Source organism: Apodemus sylvaticus, chromosome 10 (assembly GCF_947179515.1).
Source record: "Apodemus sylvaticus chromosome 10, mApoSyl1.1, whole genome shotgun sequence".
Lineage (NCBI taxonomy): Eukaryota > Metazoa > Chordata > Mammalia > Rodentia > Muridae > Apodemus > Apodemus sylvaticus.
Window position 1 is genome coordinate 24,847,383 of NC_067481.1, and position 26,377 is coordinate 24,873,759.

At 40.9% G+C, this 26,377-nt stretch overlaps 1 protein-coding gene across 12 annotated transcripts in view; it reads right to left on the reverse strand.

Moving 5' to 3' along the window:
* Cdk12 (cyclin dependent kinase 12) overlaps positions 1-25,333 on the reverse strand; it is an 87,842-nt gene extending 62,509 nt beyond the window's left edge. For 8 of the 12 annotated variants that reach the window (XR_007979903.1, XR_007979908.1, XR_007979907.1 and 5 more), the window contains exons 1-5: positions 23,680-25,332; positions 14,756-15,631; positions 7,436-7,612; positions 5,570-5,709; positions 3,621-3,791 (exon numbers count right to left, since the gene is read on the reverse strand). Coding sequence is in view for 4 of the 12 variants with exons in the window: in XM_052197080.1 (XP_052053040.1) it covers positions 3,621-3,791; positions 5,570-5,709; positions 7,436-7,612; positions 14,756-15,631; positions 23,680-24,731 (2,416 nt within the window). In the remaining 8 variants the exon portion in view is untranslated. Of the gene's footprint in view, positions 1-3,620; positions 3,792-5,569; positions 5,710-7,435; positions 7,613-14,755; positions 15,632-23,679 lie in introns of all 12 variants that reach the window. The other 4 variants (XM_052197080.1, XM_052197079.1, XM_052197077.1 and 1 more) reach the window with 2 other exon arrangements.
* Positions 25,334-26,377: the final 1,044 nt, after the last annotated feature.

Consider the following 26,377-nt stretch of genomic DNA (forward strand, 5'->3'; position numbering starts at 1 on the left):
GGTTGTAAAATGACATTTGAGTTCTGGGAAGCAAATGAGGGCCCTTTGAGCCATTTCTCTAACTCTAGCCTCCCTACTCCTTTTTTTGAGACAGGCTCAGGACTTACTATGTAGACCAGGTTGGCCTCACAGGTATGGGCTACCACTGACTCCTGAGGTTAACTCGCAATTGCCTATAATCATAGCTTCTGAAGATCTGACACCTCCTGGTCTCAATGGGCACCCACATACATAAACTCAGATTCACACGTAAATAAAACTAAAATAAATGGAAAACATTTTAAGTAAAAATAATTGAAATATGTTGTCAGGATGGCTCAGCGTTTTATCAAAGTATTTGCCTTGCAAGCCTCACAACTTGAGTTTCATCCCCAGAGCCCACTGTCAAAAAAGTGAAGCAACTTCTGAAAATTGTCCTCTGAACTCTATTCTACATGTAAGCAATGTCAACATTGCTTAAGTAAGCATATGATGCTGTTGCTGATAAAAATTTACAAAACTAATTTAAATTCGTAATAAATACAAATGAGAAACACTAAAAATACTAGTAAGCAATTTGGAATTTATCATCCTAATATCCTAACATGAAGTACTAAACCTACAAGTTGAGGATACAGCTCACTGGAGTATGCTTGCGCAGCATGTGTAAGACCCTAGGTTTGGATGATTTTGTTTTAAAACAGGGTCTCAAAACAAAGCCTTGGCTGGCCTGGAACCTCATATGCAGAGCAGGCTGGCTCTGAAACTGCATGTCTCACAAACCCACACATTAAAGGCACACAGCACCATATAAACAAGTGTGGTAGAGAGATTAAAGGCCATCCTTAGCTACACAGAGTTAAACAGCCTGGGCTATATGAAACACTGTTCTCAAAACAAAATCCTCCAGGTTTATAAAAACAAAAAAATGGAACCCTAGTTCTTAAGTGTACTACTAGGCAAAGTGCTCCACGACTTAGCTATATCCCTAATACAAGGCAGGGATTCTTATAGAAAGTAGGCTTCAAGAACTTTCTCATATTTCTCAAATGGTATGCATTTATCTTATTTTAGAGACCAGAGGGGGAGTGGAAGAGGAAGGGAAAGAGAGAAAAAGAAAAGAAAGAGAAACTGACAGGGAGGAGTACATGTGAACGTGCATGCCAACACGCACGAAGATACTCTGGCTCACAGGTACACATGGTATGAAAGCTAAACACCGACTTCCAGGTTGTCTTCCTCTTCTCTCATCCGCTACCTTTTTTGAGAAAGAGTACCACTAAACTATTTTGGTTGGCCATTGAGTCCCAGACTTCCCCTGTCGCTGTCTAGACAATGCAGGGTCAGAGGCATGCCCTGGTATGGTATGCTCAGTTTTCCTTGGTACTTGGGTCCTCATGATTGCATGGTAAGCACTTTACCCACCAGACATCTCCTCAGCCCCATTACTTTACTTTTTTCCCCTTTCTTCTTCTTTTTGAGGGAAGAGAAATGACGAGGGAACAGATAGGGACATATGCAATGTCACAGTTTCCCTAAAATTTTGAAAATAGTTCCATCAAAGGAAGATTGCATTAAAGGAGTATGCTGGAGTAGATGTCACTAAGGCACAACCTGCTAACTTAAGATATCTACATAATGATACGTATAACTGATTTAAAAAGTGTGCTTGGAGGCCAGAAAAGGGTGTCAAATCTTCCCGGGGCTGAAGTTACTAGTGTTTGTAAATTGTCTGATGAAGCTTCTGGGACCGGATCTCACATCCTTTACAAAACCAGTATTCACTCTCCTATATCTACAAAACAATTTTTAAAAGGATGTATAAATGTGAGGCATGCTGGTTCACACCTGTAATCCCAGGACTCAAAACACAAGGGGATAGAGAAATGGCTCAGTGTTTTGAGAGCACTGGCTGCTCTACCAAAGGTTGTAAGTTCAATTCCTACCACCCACATGGTGACTCACAACCACTTACACCTTCAGTTCCAGGGGATCTGATGCCTACTTCTAATCTCTGTGGCCACTGCATGCCTGATTATGAGATGTACATAATTAAAAAAAAAACAAAAAAACCCAAAACACAAGACTAAGGTCACTAAGGTCAAAGCTATCAAAAAAATTCACACAGGCAGAACTACACATGGCACTGCATCACTTTAATCCCAGCTCTTGGAAGGTAGAGGCAAGAGGACAAGTACAATATCATCTGTATCCACATAACTAGCTTGAGACTACATGAGATAGTAACCTAAAAAGTCCACACAGGCAAACAAGCTAAGAAATGAAAAATAACAATGGAGTGGTAGTATACAGCTATAAACACAACATTTGGAAGGCTGTTAGGCAAAGAGGTTCATAAGAAATTGGAAGCCAGCCTGAGCTAAATAAGGCTCTTGTCTCAAAAGATAACATGGGAGCTAGAGACATAGGTAAGCATTTAAGAGCATATAATGGTCTTGCAGAGGGCCTGAGTTGGGTTCCCAGAAACCACAAAGGGTGGCTTACAACCACTGGCAACTCCAACTCAGGAGATCCAGTCTCATCTGCATAACAAATTGTAGAACAACCAGGACTAGAGAGATCTTGTCTGTAGAATAAATATAAAAGCAGAAGCTGGGAGGGGGGATAGGGGAAAGGGGAAATCATTTGGAATGTAAACAAAGAATATAGAAAATAAAAATATTAAAAAAAAAAAGCAGAAGCTATATTGTTAAATAAATAAGAGCACTTGTAGCTCTTACAACAGATCTTTGAATAATTTCCAGAACCCTCATGACCACTTACAATCATTGGTAAACTCTAGTTCTTAAGCATCCAGTGTCCATATATACAAATAAAAACAAATTAATCTTCTTTTTTTTTTTTAAAAAAAAAATCCCAGTACTTGGGAGGAAGAGGTAGGCAAATTTCTGAGTTCGAGGCCAGCCTGGTCTACAGAATGAGTTCCAGGACATCCAGGGCTACACAGGGAAACCCTGTCTCGAAAAACCACAAGGAAAAAAAAAAAAAGGTTTAAATGGTGGCACAGACCTTTAATCACTGCACTCTGGAGTCAGAGGCAGGTTTGAGTTCAAGTTTGAGGCTAGCGAGGTCTACAAATAGAATTCCAGGGAGCCAGAGCTACAAGGAGACGGTCTCAAAGATAAATACGTTGAGTGCAGTGGCATACACATTTAATCCCAGCATTTAGGAAGGAGAAACAGGTCGATCTCTGAATTTGAGGCCAACTTGGTCTACAGAGTGAGTTACAGAACAGTGTTATGCATAAACTGGGCCCACCTCCACCACTGCAAAACAAACAAAAAGAGAAATGGAGAAATGGTTGCATGGTAAAGAGAACTTACTGCTCTTCCAGGCACATGTATGTGTACACATACACATTCAGGCAAAACCTCATACAAATGAAACTAAAGTAAAAGAAATCTCTATTACCTTTGTCCTTTATAAATAATAATTTTTTTTTAAAAAGATTTACTATGTATACAGTGTTCCTCCTGCATATATACCTGCAGGACAGAAGAGGACACCAGATCTCGCTATAGATAGCTTTGAGCTACCATATGGTTGCTGGGAATTGAATTCAGGACCTCTGGAAGAACAGTCAGTGCTCTTAATTGCTGACCCATCTCTACAACCCCTACCTTTGTCCTTCTTGAAATCCAGTGCATCTTGTTTGTCTGTGACAATTTCCTTCATGTTTACAACACTCTGATGAACTAACTGACGAAGAATCTTGATCTCACGGATGGCTGTGATTGGGAAACCCTCTTTCTCATTGTCTAGCCGAACCTTCTTAAGAGCTACTAGTTCTCCTGCAAAAAACAGATGCAAACTGTCATTGTAATCAACTTACATTTCTTAGTCCTGGTTATGAACCTGCATTACATGTCCACACTTTCACTTTTTACATAAAACCTCCAATTTCCTTCTATTTTTTTTTAATGGCCGGAGACTGAATTTAGAACCTATACTAAGCATGACTTCTACCATTGGGCTACACAACCAGTCCTAGTCCTATGTTCTCAAGTTTTCATATAGATTCATGGTGATATAGAATCTCATTCTTCGATCAGTGTGATGTTCTATACCTTTAATCTCAACACTCGGGATACAGACAGATGGATCTCTCTAAGTTTGAGGCCAGCCTGATCTACAAAGTCAAGTTCAGGACAACCAGAATTGTTAGACAAATAAACCCTGACTTGAAAACCAAACCAAACCGAACCAAAAGAAACAAATACAGTAATAAATAAATGAATAAATAGATAAATATCATTCTTTTCTTCCCCGGCTTTCTCATTTCTAGGACAAGGTCTTAAGTAGATTAAGACATCTTTAACTATGCCAGGCGGTGGTGGCGCATGCCTGTAATCCCAGCACTCTGGGAGGCAGAGGCAGAGGCAGGTGAATTTCTGAGTTCGAGTCCAGCCTGGTCTACAGAGTGAGTTCTAGGACAGCCAGGGCTAAACAGAGAAACCCTGTCTTAAAAAACCTAAATCCAACCCCCACCCCCCAAAAAGGTATCTTTAACTGCTCAGCTTCTCACACAATAGAAAGAGAACAGACTCCCTAGAAGTTGTCCTTTGACCTTCCAAAGTGTGCATGACACAAATATGCCCATAGACGAAAACATTCATTTGTACTCACTAAATAAAATATATTACACACACACACACACACACATACACACAATTCTGCAATAACAAGTTTAGACTACAAAAGCTGAGATTAAGCAGGGCCGTGGTGGCGCACGCCTTTAATCCCAGCACTTGGGAGGCAGAGGCAGGCGGATTTCTGAGATCGAGGCCAGCCTGGTCTACAAAGTGAGTTCCAGGACAGCCATCGCTATACGGAGAAACCATGTCTCAAAAAACAAACAAAAAAACAAAACAAAACAAACAACAAAAAAAGCTGAGATTACAATTATAGCCTTTTTGATAGATGGTAGTGCAAGTTATAGGTTCAAATCCCAGCGCCAAAAGACAAAACACAATACAAAACATAAAACAAAAAACAAAACCCACCACCAAGTCAAAACCATAAATATTCAAAATAGTCAACAAAATGTAGAATATTTATCTTTGGGTGGCTTATATTGCTGTAAATCAAGCCCAGGACCTCTCGAATGTACGCAACCAGTATAGCCCTAGACTATATGCCTTGTCTGAAAGGAGCTTGCTGGTCGTTCAATGGAATCACACAACTGTAAACTTAAAGCCATCTCCAGGTTGTAGGAGAGACTGTGAATCACTCACACAATGCTTTGTAAGTCATCCTTGAATAATAACCATGTTTATTCAGAATTTGCGGTTGTTGGTACTATAAATATTCTAGAGATGATATAAACTACACAGAGGATGGACATAGGTTATATCCAAATATTACCCTATTTTATGTAAAAGAGTATGTACAGGGAGGTACTAGAGCAAACAACTAAGAGATGGCCAATTTATTCTTTTGGATCATTTTAATCTACTTAATAGTAGTAAGAGGACAAATTAGAGCCTAAAAGTTATTTTAGTAAATCTATTAAAATATTAGTACTTGTTAGATTATTATACTTCTGGCATCAAAAATTTTAGGGAAATACCTGTGTCTTTGTCCTTGGCTTTATATACTTGGCCATAGGTTCCTTCTCCAATAATCCCAATAATGTCAAACTTGTCCACACAGCGCTTCCCCCAATCACTTTCTGTTTGTCTTCTTTCTCCATAACGAGGACAACAAATTCTAAAAGGAAAATCAGTAAAACTGTTATTTTTTTTTTTGCCAATAAATGACTGGCTTCTTACAAAATTATTATTGAAATGGCAGAAATGGAATAATGAAATAGTATCTATCAATGGTTGTTATGAAATTCTGGCTTCAAAAAGGTAGTGGAGCGGTGTTGAGTGTTCATTAAATACATGGGTTACTTTTCAAAGAAAATATGGTTAAAGCTGGCCATGGTGATGTCTACATTATTTTTTTTTAAAGGTTTATTTATTATATGTAAATACACTGTAGTTGTCTTCAGAAGAAGGAGTTAGTTCTTGTTACAGATGGTTGTGAGCCACCATGCGGTTGCTGGGATTTGAACTCAGGACCTCTGGAATAACAGTCAATGCTCTTAACTGCTGAGCTATCTCTCCAGCCCCTATTTTTGTTTGTTTTGAGACAGGGTCTCAATGTGTAGCTAGCTCTCTGGCTGTTCTGGAACTAACACTGTAGCCCAGGCTGGCCTTAAATTCAAAAGATCAACTTGCTTCTTCTCCCAAATGCTGTAATTAGAGACACTGCAATCTCTTGTCAGTTCTAGGCCAGCCAGGGATACAGAGTTAAGACCCTTTCTCAACAAGAAAAAATGTTATCTATGTTGGTTTGAATGAGAACAACCCCCTCAGGTTTGAATTTCAATGCTTAGTCATCTTTGATGGGATTAGGAGGTATAGCCTTGTTGAAAGAATTGTCACTGGAGGTAGGTTTTGAGGTTTCAAAAGTCCAAACTAGGGGCTGGGGAGATGGCTCAGCAGTTAAGAGCACTGACTGCTCTTGCACATGTCCTGAGTTCAATTCCCAGCAGCCATGGTGGCCCACAACTATCTGTAATGGGATCTGATGCCCTCTTCTGGTGTGTCTGTGTACTCATATATATATAAAATAAATCTTTTAAAAAAAAAAATAAATAAAAGCCCAAGCCAAGTCCAGTGTTGTTCCTACTTACTATGGTAAGTAGGATATAAGAATGTAGCTTACAGCTACTGCTCCAGTGTCTGTTTGCATGCTATCATACTTCCTGCCATGGGAATGAACTGACTCTCTGAAACTGTAAGCAATCCCCCGTTTAATTTGGGAATTAAATTGTTTCTTTCATAAGAATTGCCTTGGCCATGGCATGTCTTCACAGCAACAAAACTAAATAAGACAGGTATCCTTCCAAAGAAAATATTTTTCCCATTAAATTGAAATAAAATATGTATTTATTGGCTCTCACTTCTATGAGTTATGGAAGACATATAAATTTTAGATATAAAACAAAAGAGAATATTCTTTTTTTAAAGATTTATTTATTTATTATATGTCAGTACACTGTAGCTGTCTTCAGATACACCAGAAGAGGGCGTCAGATCCCATTATAGCTGGTTATGAACCACCATGTGGTTGCTGGGATTTGAACTCAGGACCTTTGGAAGAGTAGTCAGTGCTCTTAACTGCTGAGCCATCTCACCAGCCCAAAGAGAATATTTTTAAATTAAAGAAATCCCTAAAGAGCACTAGCTTCTCTTCCAGAGGACCTGAGTTCAATTATCAGCAACTACATGGTGGCTCACAACCATCTGTATTGTATTCATTAAAAAAAAAAAAAAGAGAGAGAGAGAGAGAGAGAGAGAGAGAGAGAGAGAGAGAGAAAGATCCCTGAAGTGCTGGTAAGATAACTCAGCAGGTAAGAGTCAATTACAAATCCTGTAAAACTTACTTTGGTCTCTTTTTATATGGTTGTTGAGGTGGTGTAATTGCCTTTGGCTCCGGAGAATCTGGGGGAGATGGATCTCCTCCTGGTAGTTCAGGAGGAAGAGGCAAGTCTGTGAGTAAGTGGCGAGTCCTCTGTTCCTTCTCCTTCTTTGCAGGCTTTGAAGGAAGCATTTCTTTTGGACTAAATAGAAATGAGAGAATAAAAAAAAGTATTCAGAAACTATGCTATGCAAAGTTTTCAAAAATATTATAATGCGTAACTATTAAAACAATTACTAAAATTTCACTTATGGGAGCTAGAGAGATGGTTCAGTGGTTAAGAGCAGTGGTGTTTCTTTCAGAAGACTAAGATTCAATTCTCATCACCAACATGACAGTTCACAATTGTCTGTAACTCCAGTCCAAAGGAATCCCATCGCCCTCTTCTTTACCTTTTTGGGGATCAGGCATACACATAGTGCACAGATATAAATGTAGGAAAAACACTAATATCCATAAAATAACAACAGATAAAACTTGAGAGCTGAAGACATGACTCAGTGATTAAGACAATAGCTGCTCTTGCAAAGGTCCTGAGTTTAACTCCCAGAAAATAACTACAGGATGGCTTACAACCATCTATAATGGGATCTTCATGACCTCTCAGGTATACATGCAAGCTAAGCATTCATATAAATAAATCTTTAAAAAACTCTACAAGAAATTAGAATTTGAATTGCTTAATGTTTAATATTAGGGTTATAATTTTAATTTTAAGATTAAAATTTTTTTAATGTGTGTCTATGCACTATATGCATGCAATGAGGCCAGAAAAGAGCATCAGATAACCTCGGAACTATTGTTACTGATGGGTGTAAATTGCTATGTGGGTACTAAGAATAGAACTCAGGTCCTATAGAGGAATAGCCAATGCTCTATAGCACTGAGCCACCTCTCCAGCCCATTGTGGTAAAATTCTTGCCTAGCAGGTCCTAGATCCTGGGTTAAACACCCAATATCTGATGAGGAAGGGTCAGGAAGGGTTCAAACTTGGCAAGTATAGGGGGATAAGGTATTAAAAGAGGCCACAACAACACAGCAAGATTTAAGGCCAGAAACTACATGTGATCCCGTTTCAAAAATCCAAAAATTAAAACAATTCAAAAACTCTCAATGAAACACCTGACATGCCAGGCGGTGGTGGCGCATGCCTGTAATCCCAGCTGGGAAGCAGAGGCAGGCAGATTTCTGAGTTTGAGGCCAACCTGGTCTACAGAGTGAGTTAGTTCCAGGACAGCCAGGGCTATATAGAGAAACCCTGTCTTCACAAAACCAAATATAAAAAACAAAACAAAAAAACACCTGACATTCCAATTTTAGATAAAATAAAATGTACAAAGGAAGTTCTAAAAAATATAATGTAGGACTGAAGCTCATACAATTCATGAAACTTACTTTGTAATAAAAGATTTAAATGAAAGAGGTAACTTAGACAAAACTTAGAAAAAGGAAATACTAGATTCAAAGTGTTTTACAAGCTAAGTTTGAAATCTAAACTCTTGAAAAAATATGTACTTTAGTTATTTGGGAACAGACTACAATGATCTATGACCACACAAAATAAAAACTCTCAAAATAAAATGGTAAAAAAAAAAAATCAAGCAGTAATTTCAGACTTAAGGTTCTGACAGGACTCACACAACCAGCAAATTATAGTAGTTAGTATGGAAAAAAAAACAAAAAAGAAAGAATTCTAGAAATTGGAAAACTAGTCAAATTTTGGATCGTCTTGCTTTTTTTTTCCCCTATGTACCCCAGGCCGGCCTAGAACTCACACCCTCACACCAATCTTCCTACCGTAGCCTCCTATGTACTGTGATTGCAGATATGAGCTATAAATATAAAGCCTGGTAAGTGCAAACTTGAAAAATATATGTACTTTTAAATTGTGTATGTGTGTATATGTATGTGCAAGTGACAGTAAATGCTCAACTAGGTACAATGTCAGAATCCCTGGAGCTGCAGTGACAGGTAATCTACTACACATGTGTACTGAGACTCAATGTGGGTCCTCTGCAAGAGCAGCAATTCTGCAATTCTGCCATTTGATTTCCTCAGACCCTCCCCCGAACATGCCTACATGTATGTCCATATACTGTATGCAAAAAAAAAAAAAAAAAAAAAAGCCTCCTACCCAATTTTACAAATTTGAAATGTCTGTTAATTAAATTTACATTAACCTGTAGGTACAAATGTAAGCATTTGTCACCTGACTTGTTAGCATATGCCTTTAATCAAAGTACACAAAAGGCAGAAGCAAATGGATCTACAGTTGAAATTCAAGGCAGTCAGACATTAAATTTTTGTTGTCTTTGAGACAGGGTCTCTCTACAGAGCTATGACTGTCCATAAGTACACTCTCAGCATCTAGGCTAAGAACTCACAGAGATCCGTCTGCCTCTGCCTCTCAAGTGCTGCAATTAAAGGAATGTACCACCTTCCCACCTGTATAATTTGTTTTATTTAAAGATAGGTTTTCGGGGCTGGAGAGATGGCTCAGCGGTTAAGAGCACTGACTGTTCTTCTGAAGGTACTGAGTTCAAATCACAGCAACCACATGATGGCTCACAACCATCTGTAATGAAATCTGATGCCTTCTTCTGGTGCGTCTGAAGACAGCTACAGTGCACTTACCTATAAATAAATCTTTAAAAAAAAAAGATAGGTTTTCATCCTATCCCCTGGAAGGCTTCAAAGCAGAACAGACTGGCAGTACACTTCCTGTAATATTTCTGTTTTAACCTACTGAGTGCTGGAGAGACATATGCCGCCATACTTAAGAGTGTGTCTTGGGGACTGGTGAGACGGCTCAGCAGTTAAGAGCACTGACTGCTCTCCCAAAGGTCCTGAGTTTAAACCCCAGCAACCACATCGTGGCTCACAACCATCCTTAATGAGATCCAACGCCTTCTTCTGGTGTGTCTGAAGACAGGTACAGTGTACTTACATATAATAATAAATAAATAAATCTTTTTTAAAAAAAAAAAAAAGAGTGTGTCTTGGAGGCAGAAATGAAATCTCAATGCTCAGGCTATGAAGTCAGAGGAATTCCATGAGTTCAAGGCAGACCAGGTTCCATACTAAATTCCAGAACAATGTGATCTATCAGCATACTGGAGGCCAGCAAAAGCCAGTGTCTCAAAAACAAACAGAGAGGAAAAGCCTCAAACATGGGGCTGAAAAGATGGATTAGCAATTTAGAGAACTTGTTTATGGATAACCAGGCACTTGCAATGTTGGCTCACAACCATCCTGTAACTCCAGCTTTACACAGTTCTGACATGGATGGCCTCCTATGGCACCTAGACTCATGTACATAATACCTTGCCACATATGTACACATAAAAACTAAATCTTTATAAAATAATGTATTTAGATGGGCGATGGTGGCGCACACCTGTAATCCCAGCACTCTGGGAGGCAGAGGCAGGCGGATTTCTGAGTTCGAGGCCAGCCTGGTCTACAGAGTGAGTTCCAGGACAGCCAGGGCTACACAGAGAAACCCTGTCTTGAAAAAACAAAAATCCAAAAAAACAAAACAAAACAAAAGAAATAATGTATTTTGGTTCCAGCTATATTCTTACATACCTCTAATCTGAGCACACGGGAAGCAAAGACAGGCAGATCTCTGCTAGTTGCAGGGCTAGCCCGGCCTACAGAACAAGCTACACAATAGCCAAGTCTACACAAAGAAACACTGTCTCAAAAAACCAAAAATGAACAAAACAGACAAAAAAAGCTTTTTGAATTATCATTAACCAAGTTCTTTCACTTGTTCTGTTACCAATATAAGCTTTATGTTATCAGAATGCTATTTATTTTTCTTCTAAGTTGATTATATTATTATTTTGTCTGTATACCACTTGCATGTAGTGACTGCAGGGGGCAAATACCCTGGCACTCAAATGCTGAGGAATGAACACTAGTCCTCTGAAAGAACAGCCAGTGCTCTTTACCACTAAGGCACTGCTCCAGCCTCCCAACTATCCTGACCCTCATTCCTTGAGCAATTTTAATTATTCATTTAGTCTAATAACCAATATTAAAAGGGCATATAATAGCCAGGCGGTGGTGGTGGTGCACGCCTATAATCCCAGCACTCTGGGAGGCAGAGGCAGGCGGATAGGCCAGCCTGGTCTAACAAGTGAGTTCCAGGACAGCCAACGCTATACAGAGAAACCCTGTCTCGAAAAAAAACAAAAACGAAATCAAAAAAAAGGGCATATAATCCCAGCCTCTGGGAGTCTAGGCCAGCCCTTCACCTCTAAGCAATCCTTCTATATCAACATCCTGAGTGTAGCCGGGTGTGATGACACACAACTGTAATCCCAGCACTTGGGAGGCAGCAGGTGGATTTCTGAGTTCGAGGCCAGCCTGGTCTACAGAATGAGTTCCAGGATAGCCAGGGCTACACAGAGAAACCCTGTCTTGAAAAAACAAAACAAAACAAAACAAACAAACAGAACTAAAAAGAATAAACAGGACTGGAGAAATAGTTTAGTCAGTAATATGTTTGCTACCCAAGCAAGGACTTAAGTTTGATTTGTAACACCTATATTCAAAAATGGGCTTGGTGGCACATGCTTATAATCTCAGCACCAGGGAGACAGAAACAGAAAAATTCAAAGGGCTGGAAAGATGGCCAAGTTGTTAAGATCTCTTATTGCTCTTTCTGTGTACCAAAGTTCAATTCCTAGCACCTGCATGGTGGCTTACAACCACCATTCAAAAGGATCTGCCACCTTTTGATGCACATACAAATATGAAGGCAAAATACTTAAGACATAATACTTTGGTTAGCTGTTTTGTTTTGTTTTTTTTTTTTGAGATAGGGCTTGTCTGCATCATCCTGGCTATCCTGAAATTCACTCTGTAGCCCAGGCTGGCCTCAAATTTATAGAGATCCACTTGCCTCTATCTTTCAAACGCTGGAATTAAAGGCATGTGCCACCACTACTGCCTGGTTATCTTATAAAAAAAATTTTGGGATTAAAGTCCTACACCCAGCTAGATAAAATATATTTAAAAATGAAACAAAACAAAACAAGATGGATAACTCTTGAATAATACTTAAGGTTGACTTTAGGCCTCAAGTTGCACACTTACCTACCTATCTATACACACACACACACACAAATCACTCAAATCTGATGTATCCTAGAAGGTAAACTTTGAAAATTGGTTTTTAATTTAAGATAAGCAGAACTTATTTTCTTATTTACAATGATGTTTACGACAGAAAATACAACTCATCCCCTAGAAAATAAAACGTCAGGATCTCAACAGAAAAACCAGCTAAGACTACACTTTTATATCATGTCCCTGGCTAAAGCATATCTGTTTGGTGGTTTTGTTCAGCTACTATGGCCAACAGATTAAAAATCTTATATAATGTCATTTTGAGATTCATATTTCATAATCATTTCAGTAACCAATACTCAAAGACCCATTAGAATTAAGATCTATCTTCCCCATTCTGAGTTATAGTCTAATTAGCAAAGATACCTCATACTGCTTTTTTCTGGGGGCTAGGAGGGGTTGAGGAGGAGTTTAGAGATAGGTAGGGTTTCTCTATGTAGCCCTGGATGCCCTGAAACTTGGAATTGGAGACCAGACTGGCCTCAGAGGTCCACCTGCCTCTGCCTTTGCCTCTTAAGTTCTGGGATTAAAGGTGTGCACCAGCACTGCCTGGCAGAATAAATGATTTTTAAAAATCATATTTAAATATTCTCTATAAATATTAAAATATTAGGAAAAGAAAACAGCTGGCAATATGGCTAAGCCAGTAAAGATGTTTGCTATGAAACTCTACTGACCTGAGTTCTGTTTGGAACCTATGCAAAGAACAAAGGCAAGAACCAACTCCACAAAATGGCCCTGACTTCCACAAGTTGCACATAGAACGTGTTCTCACATACATAGATATAGCATAAACTTTAAAAATTAAAATAAAGATTTGGAGCTGGATGGTGGTGGCACACAAGGGATCCCAGCACTCTGGGAGACAGAGGCAGGCGGATTTCTGAGTTCGAGGCCAGCCTGGTCTACAAAGTGAGTTAGTTCTAGGACAGCCAGGGCTATATAGAGAATCCCTGTCTTGAAAAACCAAAAAAACCAAAAAAAAAAAAAAAAAAAACCCAAAAACTGAAATACAGTAAAGTTGGTGCTGGAGAGATGACTCAGTAATTAAGAGCACTTAATACTCTTCCAGAGACTTCAATGAAGTTCCCAACAACCACATGGTAGCTCAGAACCATCTTATCCTATGAGATTCATCACCACCTTCTGACCACATGTTGTACACAAACATATATGTACAGGTAAAAGTCATACATGCATGCACACTCAAATCTAGGTTGGACAGTGATGGCACATACCTTTAATTCCAACAAACAAGAAGTAAATTAACGTAAATTTACATGAAAAAGATTTATCAGGTTTTAAATTTTAATTCCTGTCAGGCATGGTGGTGCAAGTCTATAATCCCAGCATTCAGGCAGTAGTTCTGTCAGTTTAAGGCTACCTGAGTCTATACAGTGAGTATAACAAGATCCTATCCCTGTCCTAACCCCAAAAGATGGCCATCAAGATAATTCAGCAGCTAAAGGCACTTGCCACCAAGCCTAATGCCTGATACCTGGGATATCATACTTGAATAATACTTAAGGTTATCCTAAAAGGTATCCTAGTTTGATCATCCTGGCTATCCTGAAACTCACTCTGTAGCCCAGGTTGGCCTCAAATTTAATAGAGATCCACTTGTCTCTGCCTTTCAAACACTGGAATTAAAGGTATGTGCCACCACTACTGCCCGGTTATCTTATAAAAAAAGTGATTCCCCATGTAGACATGGCTACATGGCTGTCAGTTTAAGGCTACCTGAGTCTATACAGTGAGTATAACAAGATCCTATCCCTGCCCTAACCCCAAAAGGTGGCCATCAAGATAATTCAGCAGCTAAAGGAAAGAAGAAAATTGATTCCCCCCCAAATTTTCCTCTGGCCTTTGCACTAAGACATTATACACATTCAAAAAAAAAAGAAAGAAAGAAAGAAAGAAAGAAAGAAAGAAAGAAAGAAAGAAAGAAAGAAAGAAAGAAAGAAAGAAAATACCCCACAAAGTCCTAATTCTCTATTCTCAAGAAAGAATGGACTTTTGCACTAGAAAACAAAAAGCAATTCCTAATTATGAAAGAATAATTAAAAAATAGTCTAATAGGTTCAGAAATGTTAAAATATATTGTAAATCAGAACACTGACTTCTTCCATCCTATTATGAAACTTACCTATCCATGTCATCATCTCCAGGTAATAGGGGGGGGAGGGGCAGAGGAGGCAATGTTGAAGTTTTCAGGTGTGGAATAGCAGCTGTTACCGATACTTGAGTCTTCACAGAAACCTGTACAAGGGGCTGAGAATTTGCCTGAGAGGATAGAGTAGATGTCCTTGGGTGAGGAGAAGAGGATAAAGTTGAAGTACTTGAAACAGGAACTTGACTAAATGGTGGTTGGGGAGGAGGCAGAGGTGGCTGCAGTGGAACAGCTGGTAGTGGAGGCAAAGGTGGCAAAGGGGGTGTCTGAGGTGGAGGGGTAGCAGATGGTAAAGGGGGTGGAGAAGTAATTGTGGGGAGAGGTGGAAGGGTCTCCTTTTCTGATGTCTCTGTCTCCTTTGAAGTGACAATCACCTCCTTCGGTGCTACAGGTTTAGCGTCCTTTGTTCCCTGTGCTTTCAAATCCTTATTAGGATGCTTCTGTATGTTCTCATCCAACTTTACTTTCCCTGTATCTAAACAATTTTTTACCTCTGTGTTTGAATGTGCTACATTTACCAGTTCAGAATCTTGGGTAGATTTTTCTGACTTTATACCTCTGGGTAACTTTTTAGACTCTAACCCTGACTCCTTCACCTCAAGTTTCTCTTTTTTGGGCAAAATTATAGGAGAACCCTTGGATTCTTTTCCATCCATTTTTGCTGCTGCAGCAGCAGCTGCTCTTTCCTTCTTTTTTCTACTGAGTTCAGCTCCCAGGCTGGAATTCAATGGAAGCCTGACAGGAGAGATACTGGAATGACGACTGCGTGACCCGGATCGCTTCTTTTTACTATGAGAAGATGAGTGTCTTGAATATGCAGGACTTCTACTTCTGGACTTCATGGATTTCCTACTGGAAAAAGAAGAAAGGGAGTTTAAATACACAATATAGAGCTATAAAGAGGATAATAGGCCAGCAAAACAGGGCCTAGACTGATAAACTTAATCCCATTCTGAGTTATCAATTCTAAAAGGAGGCAAAGAGAAGCATGATGGCACACTCCTTTAATCCCAGCACTCACAAGACTCTCTAGGCTCAAAGACAACTTGGTCTACTGTCTCAAAAAAAAAAAAAAGGAATGGGGTCTGGAGGGGCTGGCTCAATGATTAAGAACAGTGGCTACTCTTCCAAAGGACTGAGGTTCTAAACCCAAACCTCTTAAGGTGGCTGAGTGTCTACTCTCCAGTTCCAGTTATATCTATCCCCCTCTGTGTGCCTCCCCAGACACTGCAAGTACAAGGTATACAGACATACAGGAAAACCACCCATATATACAAAATAAAAATAAACAAATAAACAAATAAAAAAACCAAGTCAGACCTTTAACCCCAGCCCTGGGGAGGCAAGAGGCAGATGGATCTCTGAGTTCAAGGCCATCCTAGTCTACAGAGTGAGTTCTAGAACAGCTGGAGCTATATATAGTGAGACCTTGTCTCAGAAAAGACAGAACAACCCCTCTCTATAAAAAGGGAGGAAGCTGGGCGGTGGTGGCGCACGCCTGTAATCCCAGCACTCAGGGAGACAGAGGCAGGTGGATTTCTGAGTCCGAGGCCAGCCTGGTCTACTGAGTGAGTTCCAGGACAGCCAGGGCTATACAGAGAAACCCTGTCTCGAAAAAAATCAAATCAAAAAAAAAAAAAAAAAAAAAAACTAAAAAGGGAGAAAAAGGCAACTAGAGAGATGGCTCAGTGGTTAAGAGTGCTGCTGGCTGTTCTTCCAAAAAAGTTGGGTTCAATTCCTAGCACCCACATGGTAGCTCCCTGCATGTAACTCCAATTCCAGGGGATCCAATACCCTTATACAAACATATAAACAGGCAAGACACCAATATACATAAAATAAATCTTTAAAAAAAAAAAAAAAAAGAAAAAGGAGGTTCAAAGTTGGGACTAGAGAAGGTTCAGTGGTTAAAAGTACTTTCTAGTACCTACATGGTGACTCAAACCATCCAACAGCCAATTCTTGTCTCCTTGAGCATGTGGTACATACACACACACATACACACATACACACACACACAGAGGCAAACAATTATACACATAAAAAGTAATACTGAAAACGTAATCGGGCTGGAGAGATGGTTCAGTGGGTAAAAGCACTGATTGCTCTTCCAAAGGTCCTCAGTTCAAATACTGGCAACCACATGGTGGTTCACAACCATTTGTAACAAGATCTGATGCCCTCTTGTGGAGTGTCTGAAGACAACTACAGTGTACTTACTGTAAAATAAATAAATAAACCGTTAAAAAAAAAAAAGAAACAAACAAAGAAAAAGTAATCAAGGGCTGGAGAGATGGCTTAGTGGTTAAGAGCACTGACTATCCTTCTAGACGTCCTGAGTTCAATTCCCAGCAACCACATAATGGCTCACAACCATCTATAATGGGTTCTGATGTCCTCTTCTGTTATGTCTGAAGACAGCAACAGTGTACTCACATACATAAAATAAATCTTTAAAAAAAAAAGAAAAAAGAAAAAGGTAACCAAAGTCCTCTTCTATATGCCAAACTAAAAGCCAGCTTTGGCCATATAAGATCATATTTAAAAACAAAACAAACTCTAAACATCTAAACAAAAATGATCTCCAACTTTTTAGTATAGGTAAGACAAGAAAAACTGCATGAACAATAACTAATATATGTTAGAACCTAGTAAAACTAAAAATGCACTTGGCTTGGCTAGGGCTTGGTGGCTCCTATTTATAATACTAGCATTTAGGAAACCAAAGCAAGAGAATTACTGAGACTGAGAAGCCAGTGTGAGCCACAGTGAATGAGCTCCTGTCAACTTGGGCATAGTCAGACCTTGTTCAAAAACAAAAAGAACAACAACAAAAACCTCAGGGGCTGAAGAGATGCTTCAGTGGTTGCACATTACTAATCTAGCAAACGACCCAATTTAGTTCCCAGCACTCACACTGGGCACAGCTACCTATAATTCCAGATGTGGGAATATGAAGTCCCTGGCGTTCACAGGCATCTGCATTCACGGACATGTATGCATATAAACACATAATTTAAAATAATAAATTAAAAGAAAAACAACCGACCCATCTGGGTGTTGTAAATTCATGTCTTTAGAATTCTAGACAGTTTGCTCTACAAAGGAAGTTCTAAGCCTGCCTAAGGTATAATATAGTAAGATCCAGTGTAAAAGAAAGAAAAAAACAACAGAACCAGCATGTAATCATAGCAGCATGTAAGATCCAGTGTAAAAGAAAGAAAAAAACAACAGAAGCAGCATGTAATCATAGCAGTAAAGAGACAGAGGCAGAATTGTTTCAATAAATAAATAAAAGCTGAGTGGTGGTGGCACACACCTTTAACCCAGACACTTGGCAGGCTGATCACTGTAAATTCTAGGCCAGCCTGGTCTATGGAGGGCTCTAGGTATCCAAGACCATGTATAAACTGTCTTGACAAAAGAAAAAATTAAAAATAAACAAAACCAAAAAAGTAACAAAACTTGCCCACTAATTATTGAGGTCTTTTTTTTTTTTTTTAATTTTGTTTTTGTTGTTTCTCCTGACAGGGTCTATGTAGTCTTGACTGTCCTGGAACTCAATCTGTAGGCCAGACTGGCCTTTTTAACTGGGATCAAAGGTATTTGCCATCATTGATCAGTTGCCCACTACTTACTCAAATAAAGAAAGATGGCATATTTCCCCACAGCAGAATATGGCCATATTCACAATGGTTAATAACAATATGAAAATATCAAGAATATGCTTCAATAATGTCTTACTTTTTATTTAGTCTTCTAAGATTCATTATTTTATGTGCAGGAGTGTTTTGTATTCAAGTATTTATGGAAGTGTACCATGCCTGTGCCCAGTATCCAGAGGTCAGAAAAAGGCATTGGAATCCCTGGGATTGGATCTAGAGATATTTATGAGCCACTGTATGGGTACAGGGAAATCTTTCTCTAGAAGAACCACCAGTGCTCCTAACCACTGAACCAACCCTTCAGCCCAACTTTTACCATTTTAACTAGAGTACTCCTTATAATAAAGTTGTATCTATAGTAAATGAATGTCCAATATACAGAATTTAGAATTTATAAGCACACAGAGAAAATATTTTTACATTAAAATAAAAATTTTAAAACCCATAAGAGTTTTTGGTATCTTTTGTATTTTTGGGTACTGAGGACTGAACCTTCCATTTGCTAAGGGAACAGACTACTACTGATCTATAGTACCAGCCCTGACACTTCATAGTTTTACTTTTTAGTGTTCTGAGACAAGATCTTGTTACATAGACTAAGCTAGCTTAATACTCATGATCATCATTGGGGCAGGAGAGATGGCTCAGCGGTTAAGAGCACTGACTGCCCTGGGTGGCCACTGGTCAGCCATGGGTGCTGAGTTCAATTCCCAACAACCACATGGTGGCTCACAACCATCTGTAATGAAATCTGACGCCCTCTTCTGGGGAGTCTGAAGACAGCTACAGTGTACTTATATAAAATAATAAATAAATCTTAAAAAAAATACTTATGATCATCTTGTCTTAGTCTATTGACTGCTGATACTAATGGTCTTACTCACTTCATTTAATACAAAAATGATTTCCAAACAACTTTTTAGTACAGGTAACCTAGAAATAACTGCAAGTACAAATAAACTTGTTTTGTTTTTCAAGTAGGATCTTACTATGTAGCTATGGCTGGCCTAAAGTTTGATGTGCAGATGAGTTTGGCCTCAAACTATGTCTGCCTACAGTCAATGTTAACTGCTAAGCCCTTTTTTTCAATATCATAAATAAAATTTTTATAAGAAATGAATGTGAAATAAAATTTGGGAAATCTATAGATTATTCTAAAGTCTCTCTCTTTTTTTTTTAACCATAGCCCTGCTTAAGAATCAGTATGAGCTTGAAAAACAAACAAAAAATAAAACAAAACAAAACAAAATAAAAAAAAAGAATCAGTATGAGGAAAACCAACAATCCAAACCACTTAAACTATATATAGAGCCAGGCTTGATGGTCTATGCCTTTAAATGCAGCACTTGGGAAGAGATAGGTAAATCTGCATTTGAACCAGCCTGGTCTACATAGTGAATTCCAAGCCAGCCAGGGCTCTACAATGATACCATGCCCTCCCCCTACCCCCACAGCCGAACCCCAGCCCCAAAAAAAAAAAAGTACTACTGGGCCTAGATGTGGTAGCAAATATCTTTAATCTAGCACTGGACAGAGGGAGGTTAAATCTCTTTGAGTTCAAGGCCAGTCTGGTCTACAGAGTGGAGTTCCAGGACAGGATAGTCAAAGTTACACAGTGAAAAACTATCTTGGGAGAGAAAAAAAATTCCAAACTGGTCCTTGCTATTAGGGAGATCTTTTTTTTTTTCTCTTGAGACAGGGTTTCTCTGTATAGCCCTGGCTGTCCTGGAACTCACTCTGTAGACCAGGCTGGCCTCGAACTCAGAAATCCACCTGCCTCTACCTCCCAAGCACTGGGATTAAAGGTGTGAGCCATCACCACCTGGCTTATTGGGGAGATCTTGCCTCAAAAATAAACTGGTAGTGAATGCCTTTAATCCCAGAACTAGGGAGGCAGAGGCAGGTGTATCTGAGTTTTTGAGTAAACAAGAACGAGTTCCAGTACAGCCAGTGCTACCCTGAGAAATCTAGTCTCAAAAAAAAAAAATTAGATTTTTTTTATTATTATTATTGTTCGTGTGTATGATCTGTAGAGGTTAGAGGAAAACTCTATAAAGTCAGTTCTCTCCTTCCATCTTACATGAGTTCTGAAGATCAAACTCAGGTATTTAGCCATCTTTCCAGCCCATTGTTTTGGTCTTTTTGAGGGTAAACAAGTATCCCAGGGTGACCTCAAAAATCAAAATCCACTTGCCACAGCTTTTCTTACACTGGGCTTATGCTCAGATTCTATACTCTCATGTTTTTCTGTTACTTACTGTTGAGAATTCCAATAAATAAAAACATGCAATGTATACATACAAATAATGCTCTCTACAAGCTAACAAAAAAATTGTACTTGTATCCAGTAATATTTTAAGTTCATCTTTGCAACCCCACTACCATAATGTTTCCATTTCCTCCTAGGCTTCTATCTGCCATTACTACATTAATTTCAATTAAGGACCACAACCCTCTCAATTCACTTAAGAGAAGTTAATATCTTCTCTAAAAATCTAAAAAATCTTTCAAAATAAAAATCCTGTTTTAGCCTTTTCTATTTCTATACTCAACAGCAAAGTTTTTTCAAATAGCCTTAATGTTCACACTCTTAAGAAAAATATTCTAAGGGGCTGGAGAGACGGCTCAGCAGTTAAGAGCACTAGCTGCTCTTCCGAAGGCCATGAGTTCAAATCCCAGCAACCACATGATGGCTCACAACCATCTGTAATGAGATCTGATGCTCTCTTCTGGTGTATCTGAAAACAGCAACAGTGTACTTACATATAATAATATATTAAAAAAAAAAAAAAGTCGGGCGGTGGTGGCGCAAGCCTGTAATCCCAGCACTTGGGAGGCAGAGGCAGGCGGATTTCTGAGTTGGAGGCCAGCCTGGTCTACAGAGTGAGTTCCAGGACAGCAAGGGCTACACAGAGAAACCCTGTCTCAAAAAAAAAAAGTCGCCGGGCTGGTGGAGCACGCCTGTAATCCCAACACTTGGGAGGCAGAGGCAGGTGAATTTCAGCCTGGTCTACAGAGTGAGTTCCAGGACAGCCAGGACTCTACAGAGAAACCCTGTCTCTAAAGAAAGAAAGAAGGAAGGAAGGAAGGAAGGAAGGAGGGAGGGAGGGAGGGAGGGAGGGAGGGAGGGAGGAAGGGAGGGAGGGGGGGGGGAGGGAGGGAGGGAGGGAAAGGAAGGAAGGAAGGAGGGAGGGAGGGAGGGAGGGAGGAAGGGAGGGAGGGAGGGAAAGGAAGGAGGGAGGGAGGGAGGGAGGGAGGGGGGGAGGAAGGAAGGAAGGAAGGAAAGAAGGAAGGGAGGGAGGGAGGGAAAGGAAGGAAGGAAGGAGGGAGGGAGGGAGGAAGAAAGAAAAGAAAGAAAGAGAGAGAGAGAAATTCTTATTATGATAGCTCATGTCTGTAATCCTAACAGTTAATAGGTTAAGGGAGGTAATCCTAGCACTCTGGGAGGCAGAGGCAGGCGGATTTATGAATTTGAGGCCAGCCTGGACTACAGAGTGAGTTCCAGGACAGCCAGGGTTATATGGAGAAACCCTGTCTCGAAAAAAAAAAACCAAATCCAAAAAAAACCAAAACAAACAAACAAACAAAAAAAGGTTAAGGGAGGATTACTAGAAATTCCAGGCCAGTTTGAAACCAGCACAGGCTACATAGTATAAATTTCAGGTTATCCTAGGTTACAGTGTGAAACCCTGTCTAAAAAACAAAAAATTCTGAGAATACTTTTTAGATTCCCTTTAAAATTATGCAACATTATAAATGGTATATTTTATGACTTATGCATTCCACTATGCATAAATCTTACCACTCCCAAAAAATACTGAACTCTTAAGAAATGGTATGCACTCTGAATGTTTCCAGAAGTATACTGATTGCTACAACTTTCGAGATGAATCTAAACAAAAGATGGACTAATGGAGAATGTCACAAATTACAGAATTTAGGTGTTAGATACATGCATGTTTATAAACACCAACCTATTAATTTTTTAAAATACTAGAATGAGAAAACACTAAGAAAACTTTAAGCACTGCAGTTAGGCAAATCCACTTTAGTTGTAAATTCAAACCAGTGATATATACACTGACTTATAAAACATGCATGAGTTAATTTCTCTGCCAGTGATATTCACTTATAAAATGTACTGAGTCATACTATGCACAAGGCACATTATTTACTATGCTTCATTATTTACTAATCTTCACAACAGCCTTGAAATAGGTAGTTTTTATTTCTATTTTCCACATGAAAAAACTCTGGTATGGACAAATAATCTGCCAAAGGTCACAAAGAAATATTCTACACAGATAATATACAGCTCCTGTTGTTTTTGTGGACAGAGATGGGTCTATACATGAAACAAGAAGACAAGTTTTTCATAGATAATTATTCAAATTAACATTGTTCTTACAAAAAATAGTAAGTCAAAGGCTTAGCACATATTTCAAGAAAAATTTTGAAAACTACTAGTATTCCACACTAAGTAAGTGGTCAACAGTGGTGCTGTAAACAAAAAACTACTTTTTGCTAGACTATCAAAAATAAAAAAAAAAAAAAAAAAAGCATTCGCCAGGAGATGGTGGCACAAGCCTTTAATCCTACACTTGGGAGGCAGAAGCAGGCGGATTTCTGAGTTTGAGGCCAGCCTGGTCTACAGAGTGAGTTCTAGGACAGCCAGGGCTACACAGGGAAACCCTGTCTCAAAAAACCAAAAATAAATAAATAAATAAAAATAGTACACTCATTAGCTCATTTTTCACTAACAGTTACAAGATAGGACTTTTTAGGAACAAGTTAAAACAGTGGTAACTATAGACTTAAGAACATGATAGACAAAACTGGTTAGGATAACTTATGCAAACAGTAGAAATGAAAATTTGCAATTTCTTAATTCTCTTGTGAGTTCCAATAAAGTTTAAGCACTGGTACCAATATTACTTACAAATTTTTAAGACAAAACAACAAATAGCTAAACGAGTTCTAGAGACTATGTACTCCCTAGGCAGAACCAAGTTCTCACAACTGAAAGTTCTCTATGACTGAAAAGTACCTACTACCTACCTTGCTGGAGTAGCTGGAGGCACTTGGAATGTTTACTTCTCAACAGGGTGAGGGGAAAGCCAGTCTTACCTAAATGACTAGTCAAGGATGAACGCTGCAAGCTTTAGCAAAATGTTAAAGACAACTGTCAATTGCTCCCAGCCCACCCTACCTTAGGAAGGCCAGAAAGCAGCTCACCTGGGGATTGGACTCCGACTCAGAGACCTCTTGCTCAAGAACGGGCTGCTAGATCGCCTTCGGCCATAGGGGCTGGGGGACCTCCCGCTGTAAGAGCCGCTCCTTTCGTAGCTGGAGGACCGTCTCCTGCTATAGGGACTCACAGACCTCTGGCGTCGGCTGTAGGGACTGGGTGAGCGAGTGCTGGACTGGTAAGCAGAAGGCTCTTTGTAGGGTGGGCTGATGGACTGCCTTCTGGAGGTACTTCCAGGACTCTTCTTGTAGGAGTCATAATTACTAGAAGTATGAGACCTTGGGGGACTAAGATCGTAATCTTGGCCATAAGAAGCTCCGGACGGGCTGTCATCTTGCTTGGAACTGTCAGACCATTTCCTATGGGGACTCCTGGATCTCCGTTTAGGGCTATCCACCGTTTTGTAACTTTTGGGTGTTTCCCTTTTCCGATGACTTTTACTGCGGTCCTTGTGTCCAGACTTTAACTCTCGTTCTTTCCGGGTCTTCTCCTTGTGCATTTTGGACGACCTGGATTCCTTGCTGCTGCTGCTGCTGCTTTTGGATATCTGCGCCTTCCCATAATCATCACTCCCCTCGGCCGAACGTTTGGAGCTACCTGATATCCGGTCCCTCCCAGAGCCAGACTTGGAGACCTCCTGGTTCTTTTCTTTTTCCGTCTGTTTGGTTTTGAGCAAGTCTCGGGAGCGCCGGTGCTGGTGGTGACGGTGTCTGTGCAGGCGGTCGCTCCGATCCGAGCCGCGACGGTCGTCGTTCTCCCTCCGGTCCGACTTGAAGGCCGTGTCATCGGAGAAGGTGTCTGAATCAGAGCTGATGTCATCATACTCCACCAATGGTTTGATTATTGTACCCAAAGATGCCGCTTCGGGGGCGACCAGCCCCGTGTCTTTGGAGTGCTTGGACTTGTGCCGCTTGTGCTTCGACACCAAGCGGTGACGCTCCCTGCTGTTGGAGCTGCCGCCTCCCGAGGACGGCTGCGAAGTTCCAGAAGCGCCTCCGCTCCCGTCCTTCTTGCCCCCATGTCTCTCGGAATTGGGCATTCCCTTTCCCCGGGCCTCGAGAAGGGGAAAAAGTTCCCCAGCACTCCCCAAAGCCCCACCCTCCCCCCAGCCCCGACTCCACGCCCACCGGAGAGCCCCTCAGAGGGGGTGGGGAGGGAAGGGACCGCAGGCCAGGCTCCTCCTCCCGCTCGCCTCCTCGGCGCCCTCCTACATGAGGTGGGGGTGAGGAGAGGGAAGGGACGGAGAGTTCCGCGGCAGTGGAGTGGCGAGACCCCGGGAGCTGCTCGAGTCCGCCCCTCACGACCGCCCACCCCCGCCGGGCCACTCTTCAGGCCCGCGAGCCCGGGCGGTCGAGGAAGTAGGGAGCCGTCCGCCCGAGCCTATGGGGCCGACTGCGGCTCTGGAGCGCTGGGACGACTGCGCGGGCCCTTCCCCTACCCGGCAGCCCGGCTCGGGGCGGCTTCCTGTCGCCGGGCCTCCGCGGCCTAGGTTGCTTCACCTCCCGCTTTGTCCCTCGTGCCTGAGGGAGCCCCTTTTCCTAGCCTCCGCCTCACCCCGACACCTCACATACACATTTCGCTCCCTCACACAGACTCAGTCACACACTAGATTAAACCGAAACGGCACTTGGGGGAGGGGGAGGGGCGAGCTCCGGAAGTATCGCGAGACTCCACTACACTCCCGCGATACTTCGCGCTTCCTTTTCATCTCGACCCATTACTTCACCAGAAAACGCGAGAACAGGACCCAAGGCGCAAACGCGTCCCGTTAGACTCTCGCGATAAGTTTCCAACTCCCCTTTGGGGAGCTTTATATAGGAGCGGAAGTTGCGGAGATTACCTTTAAAATTTAAACCTAACTGGTAATTCTTTGATTCGGTGTTCTCAGGTTCCGGTGGGGACGGCCTTAGCACAGTTTGTAAGAAGTCTTTTGATTAATACAATTTTTTTTAAAAAAACAAGGGACAGGTGAACATCGAGAGATATTACTACGCAAGTTTGGATATTGGGGTTTTTGGTTGGTTGGTTTTTGGTTCTGAGGCAGGGTTTCTCTGTGTAGCCCAGGCTATCCTGCAAGCGTAGACCAGGCTGGCCTTGAACTCGGAGATCCACCTGCCTCCGCCTCCATGCTGGGATCAAGGGCGTGCGCCCCCACCGCCCTGCTTAAGTCTGAATGTTTAAACAAAGCTTGCACTGTGGAATTTACTAAGTGCAGGCATTTCGCGTTCGTTTTCTCTGCCCGCACACCCACGGGACGCTCTCCTCGGTGGGTTTTACAGGCGAGGACTCAGCGAGTTAGGAATAGAAACGATAGCGTGGAATGCCCAGGGGGGTCAGACTTTGCCGCAGGTTCTTTTTAGCCCAGGCTGGACTCCCAGCTGTGGCCATTCGGCTTCAGCCTTTTCTGTATTGCTGGGATGTTGTGCATAACAAACGACCGTTTTCTACAAACAGAGAAGACAATGAGACTCGGGAAAAAGCCGGTCTGACATGTGTGCACCACCTTCAGGAAGTGGCAGGTGGACTCTCGGAAGCATTTCTATTACACTACATTTTTGATTGGATAAAATTCTACCTTAGGGTGTGGGGAAAAAAAAAACTTTGGAAAAATGGCGCATGCCTTTAGTCCCAGCACTTGGGAGGCAGAGGCAGGGAGTTTGAGGCCAGCCTGGTCTACAGAGTGAG